The 15,633-nt window shown below is 44.2% G+C and overlaps 4 protein-coding genes across 4 annotated transcripts; 1 reads left to right on the forward strand and 3 right to left on the reverse strand.

Annotated features, from left to right (window-relative positions):
* On the reverse strand, positions 1-845 carry L199_004098 (40S ribosomal protein S28; the record flags this gene model as incomplete). The annotated part of the gene is made up of 3 exons (XM_064889826.1): positions 1-153; positions 707-751; positions 843-845. 3 exons carry the CDS (start codon positions 843-845, stop codon positions 1-3), a joined length of 201 nt encoding a protein of 66 aa, XP_064745898.1.
* A 742-nt stretch (positions 846-1,587) lies between these two features.
* On the reverse strand, positions 1,588-3,462 carry L199_004099 (uncharacterized protein; the record flags this gene model as incomplete). Its single annotated transcript, XM_064889827.1, has 3 exons — positions 1,588-2,321; positions 2,634-2,960; positions 3,228-3,462. 3 exons carry the CDS (start codon positions 3,460-3,462, stop codon positions 1,588-1,590), a joined length of 1,296 nt encoding a protein of 431 aa, XP_064745899.1.
* Positions 3,463-3,859: 397 nt separating this feature from the next.
* On the forward strand, positions 3,860-9,183 carry L199_004100 (uncharacterized protein; the record flags this gene model as incomplete). The annotated part of the gene is made up of 27 exons (XM_064889828.1): positions 3,860-4,140; positions 4,234-4,399; positions 4,543-4,699; positions 4,775-4,844; positions 4,903-5,056; positions 5,117-5,221; positions 5,284-5,429; positions 5,490-5,601; positions 5,676-5,846; positions 5,916-6,037; positions 6,094-6,301; positions 6,362-6,544; positions 6,601-6,699; positions 6,767-6,941; positions 7,000-7,142; positions 7,210-7,282; positions 7,358-7,482; positions 7,567-7,717; positions 7,790-7,908; positions 7,971-8,093; positions 8,160-8,237; positions 8,307-8,376; positions 8,449-8,582; positions 8,641-8,727; positions 8,789-8,862; positions 8,936-9,021; positions 9,092-9,183. 27 exons carry the CDS (start codon positions 3,860-3,862, stop codon positions 9,181-9,183), a joined length of 3,504 nt encoding a protein of 1,167 aa, XP_064745900.1.
* A 278-nt stretch (positions 9,184-9,461) lies between these two features.
* L199_004101 (uncharacterized protein) lies at positions 9,462-15,186 on the reverse strand (the record flags this gene model as incomplete). Its single annotated transcript, XM_064889829.1, has 12 exons — positions 9,462-9,820; positions 9,914-10,088; positions 10,165-10,351; positions 10,409-10,460; positions 10,534-10,946; positions 11,038-11,304; positions 11,409-11,846; positions 11,912-12,003; positions 12,067-12,184; positions 12,299-13,512; positions 13,579-14,241; positions 14,359-15,186. 12 exons carry the CDS (start codon positions 15,184-15,186, stop codon positions 9,462-9,464), a joined length of 4,806 nt encoding a protein of 1,601 aa, XP_064745901.1.
* Between the last annotated feature and the right edge of the window lie 447 nt (positions 15,187-15,633).

A 15,633-nucleotide genomic window follows, 5' to 3' on the forward strand; every position in this document is an offset into this window, starting at 1 on the left:
TCACCTAGCTTCTCGTTCAGATTCCAAAAGAGCCAAGATATCGTTAACTCTGACGGGACCCTTTACGTTTCGGATGATGGATCGGTTGGACTCGTCCATGAATTCGACTCGGACTTGGGTGACACCTCCTCGAGAACCGGTTCGGCCGAGGACCTGTGTGAGGTAGGTAGGTTTTGGTACGATTTGCGTATGCGTATGAAGGGAAGGGGTGGATAAGTGGAAATAGAAGAAAAAGATTTTTGACAGTCAGCATTATATTTCCTTTCGTCATGATATGTTTCCACATCATCTGAGTCTGGCAGCAGCATAACGGCCCTTCTTCTTCAGATCATCGTAGCCGCTTCTCCAATCTCCCCCGTAGAGTGATATGTCAAGGCCTCTGAAGACAGCATGACATCCATCCTCTTATATCCGAGCTGAGCTTGTCCATTTCCATCCACCCAAGATCCATCCAGTTCGCTCCATCCTGAGGGATGATTGATATCGCAGGGTATTTCGCTCGTACGAGCGTAACAACTCTTGAATACCATCCTTCCCTGATCGACCTCATAATCCTTCGCCGCCATCCTATCCTATTCTCAACACATCCCATCCCATCTATTTCCATCCTTCCAATCCATCCGATCGATCAACCACTCAATCCTCCATATGATGTATATCCCACTGCCAGACCCAGATCCGATCAACAACAAACACAAATACTGACCTTGAGGACACGGGCAAGCTTGACTGGTTGCTTGTTGGTAGATTCCTATAACATCATCACATCGAACATCAGTATTCCGACCTTTCCTACTAATGATCTCATGTTGATCTGAGCCGAGCTGGAGAACAGTACTCACCATTTTGAGTGTCTTTTGATTGAGGGATGAAGGAAGAGGAGAACGAGTATAGGAGGAATTAAAGGTTTTGATGAATATCGACTGACTGACTGACTGACTGACTGACTGACTGTCTGACGGTGAATCTGCAAGCAAGGCAACCAGGGGTGTGAGAGAGTGAGAGAGTGGCTAATCCACCTAACGTGCAAAATGGTATACGGTAAATCCAGGAACAAGCGAGATGAATGTGGCACAGCACGGTCTATTCAGGTGGGTGTACTCAATTCTGTCGGCCTTAGCTTATATCCGACGACCGCGTCAGCGCACTTTTGTTCCTTGTGCTCACCTACTCGTACATGCACATCGACTCTGTTCGTCATGATTCCATACATCGGTGTATTCACACTCGCTACCGCTAGCTCCCATAAACTTCAATACATCCTCGTCATGAAAAACCACTGTGTTATGCTAAGTTATGCTATATGAATATATGTATCGAAAGGTTTCCTCTTACAAAACGAAAAAAATACTATACAAGTATGCCAGAACATTATACAAAGTCCCGTTCACTAATGATTGGAAAACGGATATACAACCTTACAAACGAAAGCCATGATAACTCTTGCAGATTCAAAGTCCTTCATCTATCTCCCATCCTTCAGCCCACTGCATGATGGGAGACGTAGAACACAAGTTCGTTTTATACACCATATAACATAAATCTTTTTCTCTCTCACCTTTCGCTCTTCAACATTGACATCTGGATTTATCCCAAGAAATCTTTAAGTAATACAGCCGGATCTTCATATTTCCAATGACTTGTATGTTTCTTTTCCTTTTTCTGATCTGCACCTGCTCCTCCGGGAGCGGTAGTAGTGATATTATCTAATTTCAATAAACTATTCTCTAGCAATCGATTGGTAATAACTTCGGATCTTGGTTTATTACCATTGTTGTTATCATTATTTCGATTTCGATTTGATGTTGAAGTCACGGGCGATGAACTTTGACTACCGCCATTGATGTTTGTATCTTTCAAAGAAGTTGGAATGGTTGTATCTTGGGTTGATGATATCTGTCCAGATTTCAACTTGTATATAGACGGTGAGATGGTAGGATTCAAAGTAGGATTGAGCATCAACAAATGGTTTAGTGAATTTAAATCGACCTTTGGTGATTCATCTGTTTCTTCTTTCTTCATCTTTGTAGATACTTGCATCTCATCGTTTTTCTCCCCATCTTCGTTGGAATGGTCTTGATCCTTGGATAATCTAACTGTACTGATTCCAGGTCTATCATGTCCCGTAAGTTGGATCAACCCATATAACATATCTTGTATATGCGAGTCCAACCCCACTGCTAGAAATTCACCAATCTCAGCTGTTGAGTCTGGCGCTAGACCGAGTCCGTGTATTTTGGCATATTGCGAGAGTTGGAGGGAAAGTTGGGCTGAGGACGGGAGGTGACGGGTTGGGTTGGATGTGGATGGTGGGAAGAAATCTAGAGGGGAGCGAGTGTGTCAGCATTGTTTGTTATGTTGTGAATTGCGGTTCAAGTCGTATCATACAAAGAATCTCAACTAGGATGAAAGTTCGGATAATATTCAGAGGAACGGCAAATTGAGAGAAGTCAAGAGGAGGACACAGTGGGAATGTCCTAATCAAGATCTTTATTACGTCTTGGATGCAAGATAGAAACGTAAGAAGTATAATATCATAAAATCTCATCTTATCATTTGGATAACTCAGTTATCCCAAGATGTATACTTTCTTTTCGACGATTCGTGATATTCAGTGATAAGGAATGACTTACTACTCTGACCTCCCCAAGCCGACGCCCTTCTACCCCCCGTGACCAATCCCTCATTCGCACCGGAGCCATCTTCCAAACCACCATTACCATTCTTACCCAAAACCGACCTCTTAATCCTCATCCTCTCTCTACCGTTCAAGCCAGATATCCATTGGGTGACTCTCAATTTCGGCTGAATGGCCTCTTCATCCACGTCGTATTCTACATCATCGTATGACACTCTCTTGCGCTTCCGGGCGGACAAAGTGGTTGGTATTGGTGTGTAGAGAGTTGGTGGGATCGAGGCATTGTTCAGGAGAGATAGAAGGAGAGTGTTGTGTAGTTCCACTAGAAGGGAGGTTGGCATGAGTCAGCCTTGTGGTGCATTAACATGGTATGTCCAAGAAGGATAAGTGATTGTCGGGAAGCGTGAAATGTGGGCCAGCGAGTGCAGAGGTAATATATCGGTTATATCATCCACGCCAGGAGGAACGCATAAACATGTATATAGATATGTCCATCAACGCTGACCAAGAGACCTATGATACAGAGCCATCATGTGATGTATTGTCCAGAGAACATAGTCTGGAAAGTGTCAGACCAACTCGCACTCACATTTATCACCTTTGAACCATCCTCGTACCATCCCCTCCAACTCGCTCCTCGCCAATTGACCTAAAAGATACCCATTGAGTGCTTTCCAGTACGGCAATCCATCTTCACCCAGTACATCGTGCAGTTGCTGTTTGATCGAGTGCGTATCTATCCTCTCGAATGGGATAGGTTTGGGTATAACTGGTGCAGGTATCGAGGAAGATGGGTGAAGATTCGGTGTATTTGATGATGACATTGTAGGAGGACCCTGGAAACTGGAGGGATCGTTCGAGTATCAGGTGATAGATAGTCCTTTGCTCATCCACAAGGATAGCTTTTAATGGATGGATGGATCGATACAAGCTGGATGCTGCTCCTTGAGTATCGTTGGGTATCTGTTGATCTTCGTTGGAGAGAGGAAGGAGTCGAATGAAGGGGAGTAAGTGATCGAACGATTCCACGTGTCAGAGCAACGGAATCAAATCCGTAACTTCTTACGGTGCCTGATCATTACGCGTGTTATCTCGACTTCACGTCCGGTCAACCACTTTGTGAAGATGAACATTACTTGAATACTCCATTCCTCTTCTGATCCGGCCCATAGACAACTCGCTCTCCATATCACTGACCTGGTCCAGCAGAGGTGTACCACCATGCCCCCAGTCCGCAAAAGACCTCAGGTCATCGAATCGGACGAAGAAGAGGAAGAACAAAGAGGTCAAAGTTCATCCGCCAGTCCAGCCAAGAAGAGGAAGACGGTTGTACAGGACAGTCAAGATATCAATGACTCCGACTTGGACGAGATCGATAGTGGGAATGAGGATGTCGAGGCGGATGATAGTATCTTGGTAGATGGTGATGTGGGAGGAGAAGGTGAACAACTGGAAAGAGGAAAAGTCAGCTTCAAACCTGAATATGACAGAGGGGATGATGGGTGAGTCGATATCGCTTTCCTATCCGCTGGGATCCTGAAGGTATACATCGTCCTATGTGCGATGGTCTGAACTGTTTTATATCTTCACATTAGATACGTCGCAGGTTCAGTGGTACGAATCAAAATGACCAATTTCATGACATACGATCACGTCGAATTCAGACCTGGACCTCACCTCAATATGATTTTGGGTCCAAATGGAACGGGTAAAAGTAGTATCGCTGCTGCCATAGCTATAGGTCTAGGATTCGCTCCCAAGGTGAGTATGCTGTACAGCTTTGAAGGACGTTCCCCCTTCCCGCATGTATCTACCTTTTTTGCGTTCAGCCTGAAATACCTTTCTTCTCATTCTTCCTTCCCAACATATATTGTATACAAATACTGACCATGAATCCAATGTAGGTTATGGGTCGAGCCAATGAGCTTAAGGCATATGTGAAACAAGGTGCAGATCAAGCTACGGTGGAGATTGAATTGAAAGGCAAAAGTGGAAAGAGGAATATCGTTATATGGAGGAAATTCAATAAAGAAGACGAAAAGTCAGAATGGAAATATAATGGTGAGTAGATGAAAACTCAGTGTGCTCGAAAATGGACAACACAAAGTGATCATATTGACACGATTGATGGAATAGGATCGACATGTACCAGGCGAGAAGTGCTAGAATACGTTCAAAGATTCGGTATACAAGCCAACAACTTGTGGTATGTTGGAGAAAGTCCGCTTCTGAACACCAGAAATTAATGTATAACTTTCGTTTAGCTCTTTCCTCCCTCAGGATAAAGTAGCAGAGTTCGCCAAGATGGCTCCAGAAGTCGTACTGAAGGAAACGATGAGAGCAGCTGGTGATCCCAGATTGACTAAATGGCACGAAACGTTGATCGAGAAAGGTGCCAAGGTGAAGGACATCGCTAATGTAAGTGGTCTTCACAATTCTTATATCGACATTGAACGCCCGATCTGAGGCCTATGGCAGACTTATGAAGGTCATGCGAATGTACGCGATCGACTGCAAGCTCAGGTGGACGCTCTTGCACCTGATGTGGAACACGTGCAGGAACGAGAAGCGAGGGAATTGGAGGTAAGCTAGCGCAACCGTCAACTCGCATTCGAGATACTAGCTGATAGAATCTGGGCACATAGGTGGAAATCCTTGAACACTTGGTAGCTGTATCCCAGCATTCCCAATTGAAGGAAGCGGTGGAAGCAGCTAAGAAAGAGAAAGAGCAAGTTGCAAAAAGATACACCAAGTTACAAGGTAGAAGACAACCGCTAAAAGAGCTGAAAGAGTGTGTCGTACCATAAATGCTCCCAGTGTAAACATTCCTCAACTGACTTATTGGTTTCAGTCACTGGGAAAAGAAGGCCCATAAAGATGAAGTCAAAGTTCAGTCCACAGAATCAAAGTACAAGGATGGTATGAAGGATATAAGGTCCAAGTTGATCAAAGCTAGGGATGAGGTAGGCATCAGCTTGTCAAATCTTCAAGGCCATCGCACGAGCAGCTAATGTTGAATTGGATTTTGCTGCAACAGGGCGAGAAAAGCACTCAGATTGATCAGCAGCTTGAGCGATTAAGAATGAATCACCAGAGAAGACAGGAAGAAAAAGAGAAACTCCAGAATCAGATCGAGACGTGTCAGAAGATCTTGGACGAACCTAGGGACGATGTCAATGATCAAGTGAAAGCTAAGCACCGACAAAAGGTAGGTGGCCGTTTTCCCGGAGATCTCATAGTCAGGGCACATTGCTGATGGAGAGATTTTGGTCAAAAGGCTGAGCTTCAGGCAACATCTCGTCAGAAAGGCAACACATTTGAAGAATTGAAAGATGAGTATGAAGACAACAAAAAGATGTTCGACGACTTGAATCAAGAGCTTGAGGATTTGAACAGGAAGTGAGTACATCGTAAAGTGTCATCATTCACGCATGGCTGACTTCTTTACCTTTCAGGCAAAGGATGTTAGAGAATATCGAAATCCAGAAGGAAAACGCTGCTAGGGATTTTGACCCTTCGATTGGATTTATGCTTGATTGGCTTCAGAAGCACGGGCATACGCTTGAAGGTCCAATTTATAAACCACCGATGATATCCGTTAGTGTACCGAATAGAGAGTATGCCTGGCAAGTAGAGCAATGTACCTCTCTACGAGACCGATCTGTAAGTCTGATCATGGTGTCTATCAGAAAGGATTGTACTGACAGATACGTGCAACTATAGTCATTCATATGTACCAATCAAGCAGATTTCGATCGTCTGTTAGATTTGAATAAATCCAATTATCCGCCCAGGATCTCATCTAACGGAAGGAGAATCGAAGGTGGCAGAGTAAAGCTGAACCTGGCTTATACCGAGGTGACCAACGAAACTGTCAATCCTAAACGTCCATGTGACCTGGAGACGGTAAGTCTCTTGTCTGTCATATATAGCAACCGCTGATAGTAATTCTTCTGTCGTAGCTGAAAACATTGGGAATGGATGGATTCGCTATCGATTATGTTGAAGCTGAACCTGCTGTAATTGCCTATCTATGTAGTAGAGCCAACCTACATGCGACCGTAAGTCCGATCGTCTTACATGTGGTCGAATACCCGTACACTAACCATGTACTGTACGACGGGGTAGGCTCTTACCCAAAGACCATCTGTGCAAGTCGACGGGAGCGCCCTGACCGCGGTAGGTATCAGGGCTTGGGCCACCAGAGATGATCACACCAGCGCCATCCAAAGTGCCTACGGTCGAAGGGAATTTGTGCAGAGGACCAATCAGAAAGTACCTGCGAAGGCTTTCAACCTTTCAGGTAAGCCTATCGAGACAGGTCAAGTGATCAAAGTAGCTGATGTTAATATACGTGATAGTCGACCGAGACGCAGTAGCGAGAATAGTGGAGGAAATTGCTAGAAAGAAGAAAATCATATTTGATCGGGAACAACCTCATTCAGCTTTGAAAGCTAGACTGGATGAGGTTTATCGCGAAAGAGAGGATATCAAGCGTCAGGTGGTGAGTCAATCTATCGAGCATCAAGGGCACTTCAGTCGTGGGTGATCTAAACAATTTGGTTTTGCAGGCCGAACTGGACAAGGAGATCAAAGCGTTACAGGAGAAAGCCAAAAGATGGCAAAGAGCTGCTACAGATTATGGTAAGTTTGATCACCCAGCATCAACCGTAATAAGTTTGCCTTTTGGAGCTCATACATACTTGATTGGGTACTCAGAACAACATAAAGCGAAATTAGCAAAATTGGAAGCTCAACCTTCTCAAGAGGAAGAACGTAGAAAGTTGAAAGCTGAGAAGTTGAAATTTGCCAAAGCGAGATTGGGACCTTTAGATGCTTGGCTTGTGAGTGAACCTTTCCTGTTTCTTCTTGGTCCATGCCTAAGATCAGAACCGTGGCTGATAATCACGATGTGTTTTTGAAATTAGGATTCATGTGATTTCGTATTTGAGACCTGTTCGGATATGGTAACTGCGACTCTTACTGGTCTGCAAAGTATGATCAACAAGCAAGCTGTCTCGAGTAAATTAAGTGAGGGTAATGAGATGTTAAATAATGCCAAGAAGGATTTGGAGGCTGGTAAGCTGGATCTGGAGGTACTGACCTCGAGTAACAGATCGGACCGCTAATGCAATTTCGATTCTTCTTCAGCCGGGGTCAAAGTTGACGAAGCTAAGACACAAGCTGCCAATAAATGGAGACAACTCACAGCTGCGATTCAAGAATCGTCGAATGAGGTGAAAGATGAAGTGAGGAAAAGAGCAAAAGACGTGAGTTGTGATGATCCTTATAATCGAGGAGTAATTAGCTCACCATGGTCTCTAATGAATAGGTATCGGCTTTACCCCCTCTGGAAGAGTTGGAAGGTCAACTTCACACTATACGAGCGCAGTTGGAGATGGCTGTGAATATACCTGGAAATGTAGTGGATAGATATAACGACTATAAAGATAAGGTGAGCTCATTGTCTGCAGTCAGAAAGAAATTCGCAAAGTAGCTGATGTGTGTTTTCCGTGTGTAGCTCGAAAGAGCTCAGAATGTCGTTGACCGCGAAGAAGCCGAATTGAATGGCCTCAAGAGGGACATCAAGAAGACGTTGGTAGGTTCCGTTTCTACGTCCAACATCCTGTGTTAATCGAATAAAGCTGATTTGTTTCCAATATTATAGGACATGTTCGATCCGGCTCTAGAAACTCTGGTACAAGCTGTATCAGCCAAATTCTCGGCTGCATTCGCTCGTAAGTTTGAAGCTGACCCGATACCACGTGCATGGGATTCATAGCTGACATACGCTGAATTGATTTGTATAGGCGTGAAATGTTCTGGAGAAGTTAGAATACGTAGAGTAGAAGGTGATTTCTCAGCTTGGGGAATTGAGATTTTGGTTTCGTACAGGGATGAAGATAGCTTGGCTATCCTCACTGGATCACATCAATCTGGAGGGGTAAGTCATCTTGTATCATACACCAATCATAGCTAATCCCAATCAAATGGTTATGTAGGAACGATCATTGGCTACTGTCACTTATCTTATGTCGTTATCGGAGATGTCAAGAACGCCTTTCTCATTAGTCGATGAGATCAATCAGGTTAGCTATTTTCTTGCTCTTCTCGGATCTCAAAAGCTAATTGTTCGTATGTTTCGGATAGGGTATGGACCAAAGAGCCGAAAGAGCTGTCCATAATCAGTTGGTCGAAGTGACTTGTGATTCAGATGCGGGACAGTGAGTTTATCTTCATCTCTGCATGAATACGAAAGATAGTCGAGACTGATCGGATTCCGCTGTGATGATTCAGATACTTCCTAATTACACCTAAATTATTGACCGGATTGACTTACCATCCAAAGATGAAAGTATTGATTATCAATAACGGTACTAATTGTAAATTGAGTTCCCCTAGTAAAACAGTCATGGTGATCATACGCTCACATAAGGTTCGTTGCGATTGTAGTACCCGATCCGAGATTACAGAATCAACGTTACGGTGACTTATCTTCGTGTTTGAAGAAGTATCAGAAGAAACATTCTATCGCTGCGCATTAGCGTTGAATGGATCGAATGATTTCTCTATAGGGGCTTTGTTTCGTTTCGTTTCGTTTCGTTTCGCTTCTTTATAGGGTGTATTATTTCGGTGTCGATTGTAAACAAGTCAAGTGTACCAATGGTCAGTTATCGACGAAGTCGTAACATAGGCTCCTTTTAAGTAATGTTAATAACGAAATCGACAGATATGTCATGATAATAATGAATGATAGCAGTATATATATATATATATTAGATGCAGGGTATAAAAATATATCATGGAATCTGACGTCTATTGATTATTCAACAATGACATCCAAAACAGATGAAAACCAAATCTTCTTTTCCTTCTCTTCATCTTCTTCGATCGTAGGATCGATCGAGGGAACCTCCTCGACAGCCACTCTCAATCCGTATTTGCCCAGAGCCAAGAATACAACTCCTATATTCCATTGTACACTCTCACCGGGAGATAAGAGCGGTAAGATGGTAGATGCAATTCCATCAAACAGTACATTCTTGGAAGTCGTCGTAGGAGGTTGAGGTTGGAATGAATTTCGTTGATTGGGTTGTTGATGAGTTGGAGATTCAGTCCATAATTGTTCAGTTGATGAAGTGGGTAAAGGTGAGATGTGGATGAAAGGTCTGAAAGGGCGTTCTGAGTATATCAGAGAATATCAGCTTCACATTCCTTTCATTCCTTCCTGTTCGATTCCGAAGAAAGTCAAGCGAAAGGGTCCATTTAACTTACCGAAATGGTTCGTCACTTTGACATTGAGATTGACGAAATCCATCACGTTCACTTTGTCACCCTCACTCTCAAGTGAAAGGGAGATACCAATCTCATCCCATCGGAGGATATCCAACAAAGATGAAGAGAAAAGTTGATCTCTTATATTTAGATTACCTCTTCTCATCGATCCGGGCTATTGGAGGAGAAAAATAGACCACTGTCAGCTGAAGAGTCCTTACGAGTTCAGCTTCCGATCCGTACAAGCTTACCTCTTTCCAGGTTGCTTTGACCATACCCAATAATTCTTCACGATACCAAAACAATTCTCTATCTTTCTTCACCCTACGAGCAGATTTCTTCTCTTTATCCACTATGTATTGTCTCTCGGAAAAAGAGGGAATAGGACGTGTGAGCAGGTCTTGTGGGATCGATAAACGTGGGAGAGGAAGGATCATCCTACCACACAACCATAATTCAGCTTGGCCTTTCAGGAAATTCAGCATAAACACTCACCGTTCGGTCGCTCCTGGAGGGACTAATCTCGTACATTGTACTGAACCCTCATCTATTCAGAACGATCAGATCGTCAGCATGTCTCGTTCCACTTCGCTCAGTATAAAACTTCTCGCATGACTAACCTTGATTATTCCTCTCCAGCGTGATCTCAAACGGTACACCATAAATGTTCCTGACGCTCAAAGCCAACAAACAATGCTCATCATCATTCTCAACTTCCAAAGCATTTCTCAATCGATCTTGGTTGATCTGCGAAGTTGAAGATGATCTTTCCAATTTCGAGATATCACCATTGGCAACCGGTCCGTTTTCACTGGGTCTGGCGGTAGTATCGACATTAATTGAAGATGATCCCAGGCGTATCAAGTCAAGAGAATGAGCTTCAATCGTATGATACACAGTAAACAATATCGGGAAAGTGATCTGTCGAGTATGAAATGAACTTGGTGCTGAATCGTTGTTTGGCCTTTCTTCACCGGAGCTTGAAGATGATCTATTGAGATATCCATAATCTATCCTGATCGTGCCATCCGTGCTATAACCACGTCCAACCAACCGTCAGCCATTGTGCCCCAGAAAATACATACTTGTCCAAAGTAAGCTGAGACTGAATTGTCCAAACTCACCATCCGACCTTACCCAAACATCTCACGTCGAGATTCACTTTTCCACCGGGTCCTATCTCCAACTTATCACCTGCTCCATCTTTTTGATCCCATGTAAATACAGGTTTATTCATCTGATCATATTCGATCTCGTATGCCTGTTCGGGCGTTAAATCACCTTCTTGAATTATCGCTTGTGCCTCTCGGGCAGTCGAATCGTCAAATGTTAACTTGATGAAATCTATAGGGACGGAAGACGAATTTTCCAATGTTATTCTTATAGTCGAGCTGGACACGAACATGTTACATAAATAAGCCATCAGTATCTGACTCCAACCAACGACAGTCACATTATGACAGATGCGAGAGAAACAAGCATACGCCATACTCACGTTTCCCCATTGTATAACATCACAGTCCCATGAGTCAAACTAGTTTTCTTAATCCATGCAAGAGGTAATTCAGGAACCACCTTACATTCTAACCATTTCTTATCATCAGCACCATCCTCCAGTCCGTGTGGATGGGCATGGGCATGGCGATTTTTGGAATTTTCGATTGATTGAAATCTAGCATCTAATCCTGATCTTTTCACTTTACTCAAATCCGATTTTATCTTAGATTTTCTCTTATCCAATTTCAGTTTGGCCTTCCCATCCACTATAGGGATCAAGAAGTCGTTGGAAGATCCATCATTTAGTCGGATTGATACCCCTTTGATTGACATTGAACCGGAGATTGGCGATTGACCTGTAACTCTCACTGTCTGAACAGAGTTGGAAGGTAGGGTAAGTGGTAAAGGGGAAGTGATGAATGGTACTCCGGAAGTCCTATCGAAGCAAGGTGATTGTCAGCTGTATGTCTTCCACGCGTTGATTTGTACACTTCAGCTCACAAAATAGACAAATCCTGTATTTCCAGATCAAATGTGAATGGGTTTCTGACAGTTACGAAAACATCGATTTGCTCATTTGCCACTATGACCGTCTATATCAATACACAACGTTAGCTGATGCACTTGAAATCGACGGAAACAACATGACAGCTCACCTTTCCAGCTTCGGCAGCTTTCAATCTCGGATTATACAAGAACGGATCCTTTTTACCTTCTTTGATCGGTGATATCTCATTGATGGAATGCTCGATCGGGATCTTGTTTGGCGGTAGACTGAATATCTACACGAATTAGCCATTCTGTTTCCTTTTCAGTTGACGGTATCCCATCATGCCCGATTCATCGACTGAGCAGATAGAAGATCGGAGCGAACGAAGACCAACTCACCTAGCTATCTCCACGCTCAACACGATTTTCTCACCAATCCACCACGGTACCTGACCAATTTCTATCGCTCTCCTTCTAACCGTAGCTAATGAAATAGGATACATCTTATTCAACATATGTTGCGATTGGGGGTTCAAATATCCATTCAAGTTATTTAACGCGGTAAGACACAAGCGGATGATTGAGGGGTGATCGGGCAAGGACTCAGATATCGCTATTCCCTCTTTCAAGAATTCAACTTGTAATTCTGGCCAACCGAATCTAGGTCTCCTCACCCCTCCGTCATCATTGGTAGCATTATCATGATGCTGATCGTTCCAACCAATTGATTCTGGTGATAAACCAAATGATAACAAGTCGATACCCATAACCTGAGCAGCCCTTTCGAACAACCCCATAATCCCATTGTTCCCCTCGGTCGATTCTTTTCGTCTGACAGCGACAGTCTGATTCGGCACTGAGAATCCAAGTCCCAATCCAATAGCAGCAGAAGAAGCTTCATCACTTTTATTCTCAGCTGATATTGTCGGTGTCTTCATACTCTGACGAGAGAAACCACCTTGAATTCCACTGCCGTTCGACCGTTTGGTTTCTTCTCTCCCTTCAACAACCAATATAGCTAATTTCTTGATTAATTCTCTAGTTATTGACGATTCCTTCCTAGGTAGGTCTAACCACCTACTCAGCCATATAGCCTCATTGTGCAAGATGACCTGTTCAGTCTTGGTCATAGCTCGATGATAGGGCTGAAGAGCATTTTCCGCGTGGGCGAAGATACTCTGTCGGGATATACCACTTGAAGTGGATAACATAGTCAATTGTCTATGCCTTTTCCTTCTCAGATGATGATCGATATTCTCGTGAGGTTGAAGTGGAGGGATGAAGCTTCGAGGTAAAGTGTGAGTCATCAGAGATGAAAGTGCTATTGAGCCCCATCCACCAGCTGCCCAAATCAATAAGAGGAAATGAGCGACCTTGAGCGATAAGCTTGTATGTAAATACGCGAGTAGACCTTCACCCGTGCCTACGTTGGAAGGGTTCGAGCTGGATGATGGCGCCGGAAATGAAATCGATCCCGATACTGCTTGAGGGGAAGGAGAGAGTATGGTAGGTGGGTATGGCAGAGGTGAGCGGGAAAGACAAGCTAGTGCCGAGAGATAGTGAGAGAGGATTTCGACTGGTATAGGGGATGATGGGAAGGGTTGAGCGAGGTTCTATGAAGATACATTTTAGCTAATGGACCCATTCGTTTCGATGGAGGCAAGTGATGCTGAACATACTGATCCATCTCGACTTTCCCAGGCTTCACCTATACCTGCCACGGCTCTACCTTCCCTAGCCATCCCTTCCCATAGAACATCACCTACACTCCTGCACCTCTCGGCTCCATCGTCATAACACTTTATTGCATCTCCATATAGACCGGCAAGGAGGTACATATCACCTAACAGTTTCATCAATCTACCGCCGGCCACTCCCGATAATGTCGCATTGGTGTACTTGGTGGTTGTCACTTGGGGAACATTAGATGTGGACGATGAGGCAGAGGTAGCAGAAGAAGTCCTAGTAAAGGGGGAAGAGAGGGCGGTAGATCGTCTGAATGGGTTGGAAGAAGCTGCAACGGGTTGAGGTTGTGGTGAAGGGGAAATAGAACTCGTCTGTATGGGCGGCAAAGAAGGAGGTTGTATCGAGGTAGGTCTTCCACCAGGCGTTAGTGCTCTAGTCAAGGATATGCCCATTCCATTCAGATGATCTAAGGATTGAGAGTGAGGTATACCTGTCGGAGTTGATATACTGGCTCGAGAAGGGTAGTCACTAGGTGTGGTAGAACGCTGTGATGCTAGGATATTACCTAGCTCCGGGTGAGGGAGGGTGGATGTCAAGGATGGCAGGAGAGTTGACGAGAGGGTACGCATTCCAGCGGGTGTTTCGAGGGCTGTTGCCTAGATAATGAGAGATCTGATGGTCAGCATTAAGAGTATACTCACTGTATGGATGATCGTTGCAAGACAGTCTACAATCTATATTTTCATAACGATGAGGATGGAATTTCTACTCACGATTTCACCCAATTCACCTAACAATTCACCCACAACCTCGCCCAACACCCTCCCAATCCAGCTTTCCGCTCCATCTATTGGAGCATACCTCATATAGCCTTTATCTTTCCCATTCCCTCTGCTACCCGAAGAATGTCCACTTTGTTTCCTAGGTGAAGTAGGCGATTTGGGCAATTGGTTCGGAACAACCAGTAACCTTTTCACCAATGGGAATGGGGACGTGGGAGGAAAAATGGATGATATAGTCTCATCAAATGATTGTTCAGGATTGACTTTTTGCTCCAAAGAGATCTGTGGATGATGGTTGAATGTCGGTGCAGTAGGTGTTGATATATCCGTTATATCCCCACTTCCCTCCCCCTCTTCTTCTAGACTATACCCTTTCGAGGATTCTTCTTCTGATTGATCATCAGGTTCAACAGCCATACCTAATACTATCAATGGAAATCCCGCCATTCTAAGTAAGCTCAACGGATAAGTATGTCTAGCAGGGGCATTCCCACTATAAGACAAATGTACATGATTCGTAGTTGATCCTCTAGATATGGATATACTGTTCCCTGTCGAAGGAGGGAAAAACCGTAACCTGGGATTAGGCGGTAATTCATACGAGTTACCTCCATAGGTAGATTGCCTATTTCGAGAAGTCAATGGTCGAGATAGCTCATCACCCCTTAAAGTCTGATATCGCTTGATGAGAGTTTGATACGAGTTGTAGATGTTGAAAGGGATTGGTGTGGAAGGTAAGTGAACGGGTATGAGGAGGATAGGTATTTTGGCGAGCGAGGCTGGGTCTGTAAGAGGTGAGAGGGGCGTGGGAGCGTTCATTGTGTTGGTCGTTGATCGTTGGCGTGGGTCGTTATGGAGATAAGATATGAGAGATGAGAGTTGGGAAGTGGATCAGTCCTCAGAAGGACTCGAGCCGATGTAGCTGGCCTGCGAACCAACAAGAACCGAGATAGACTCTTCGTCTACCTGTATCTTCTGATGACCTCTGGACTCCACCGGACTGATCCTGCTGTGGGTGTGTCTGGATATCAAGAGATGAAGAGGAGGTTGAACGATGACAGTTATTTGATCATTCACGGCTATAGGTTATCTACGATGGTAGATGGACCTATGACGCGACGTGGGTGTCACGTGGAATCCTACCGCACACACCATCAAATGCCATATAAGATAGCGTACATCGTATGGATGCTGACACAATGCATACATGGGTGTACTGGGTATCCAGAGCATCCAAACTATCTATCTGATACCTGCCCAGCTTCC

Source organism: Kwoniella botswanensis, chromosome 1, assembly GCF_036426115.1.
Source record: "Kwoniella botswanensis chromosome 1, complete sequence".
Taxonomy (NCBI): Eukaryota; Fungi; Basidiomycota; class Tremellomycetes; order Tremellales; family Cryptococcaceae; genus Kwoniella; species Kwoniella botswanensis.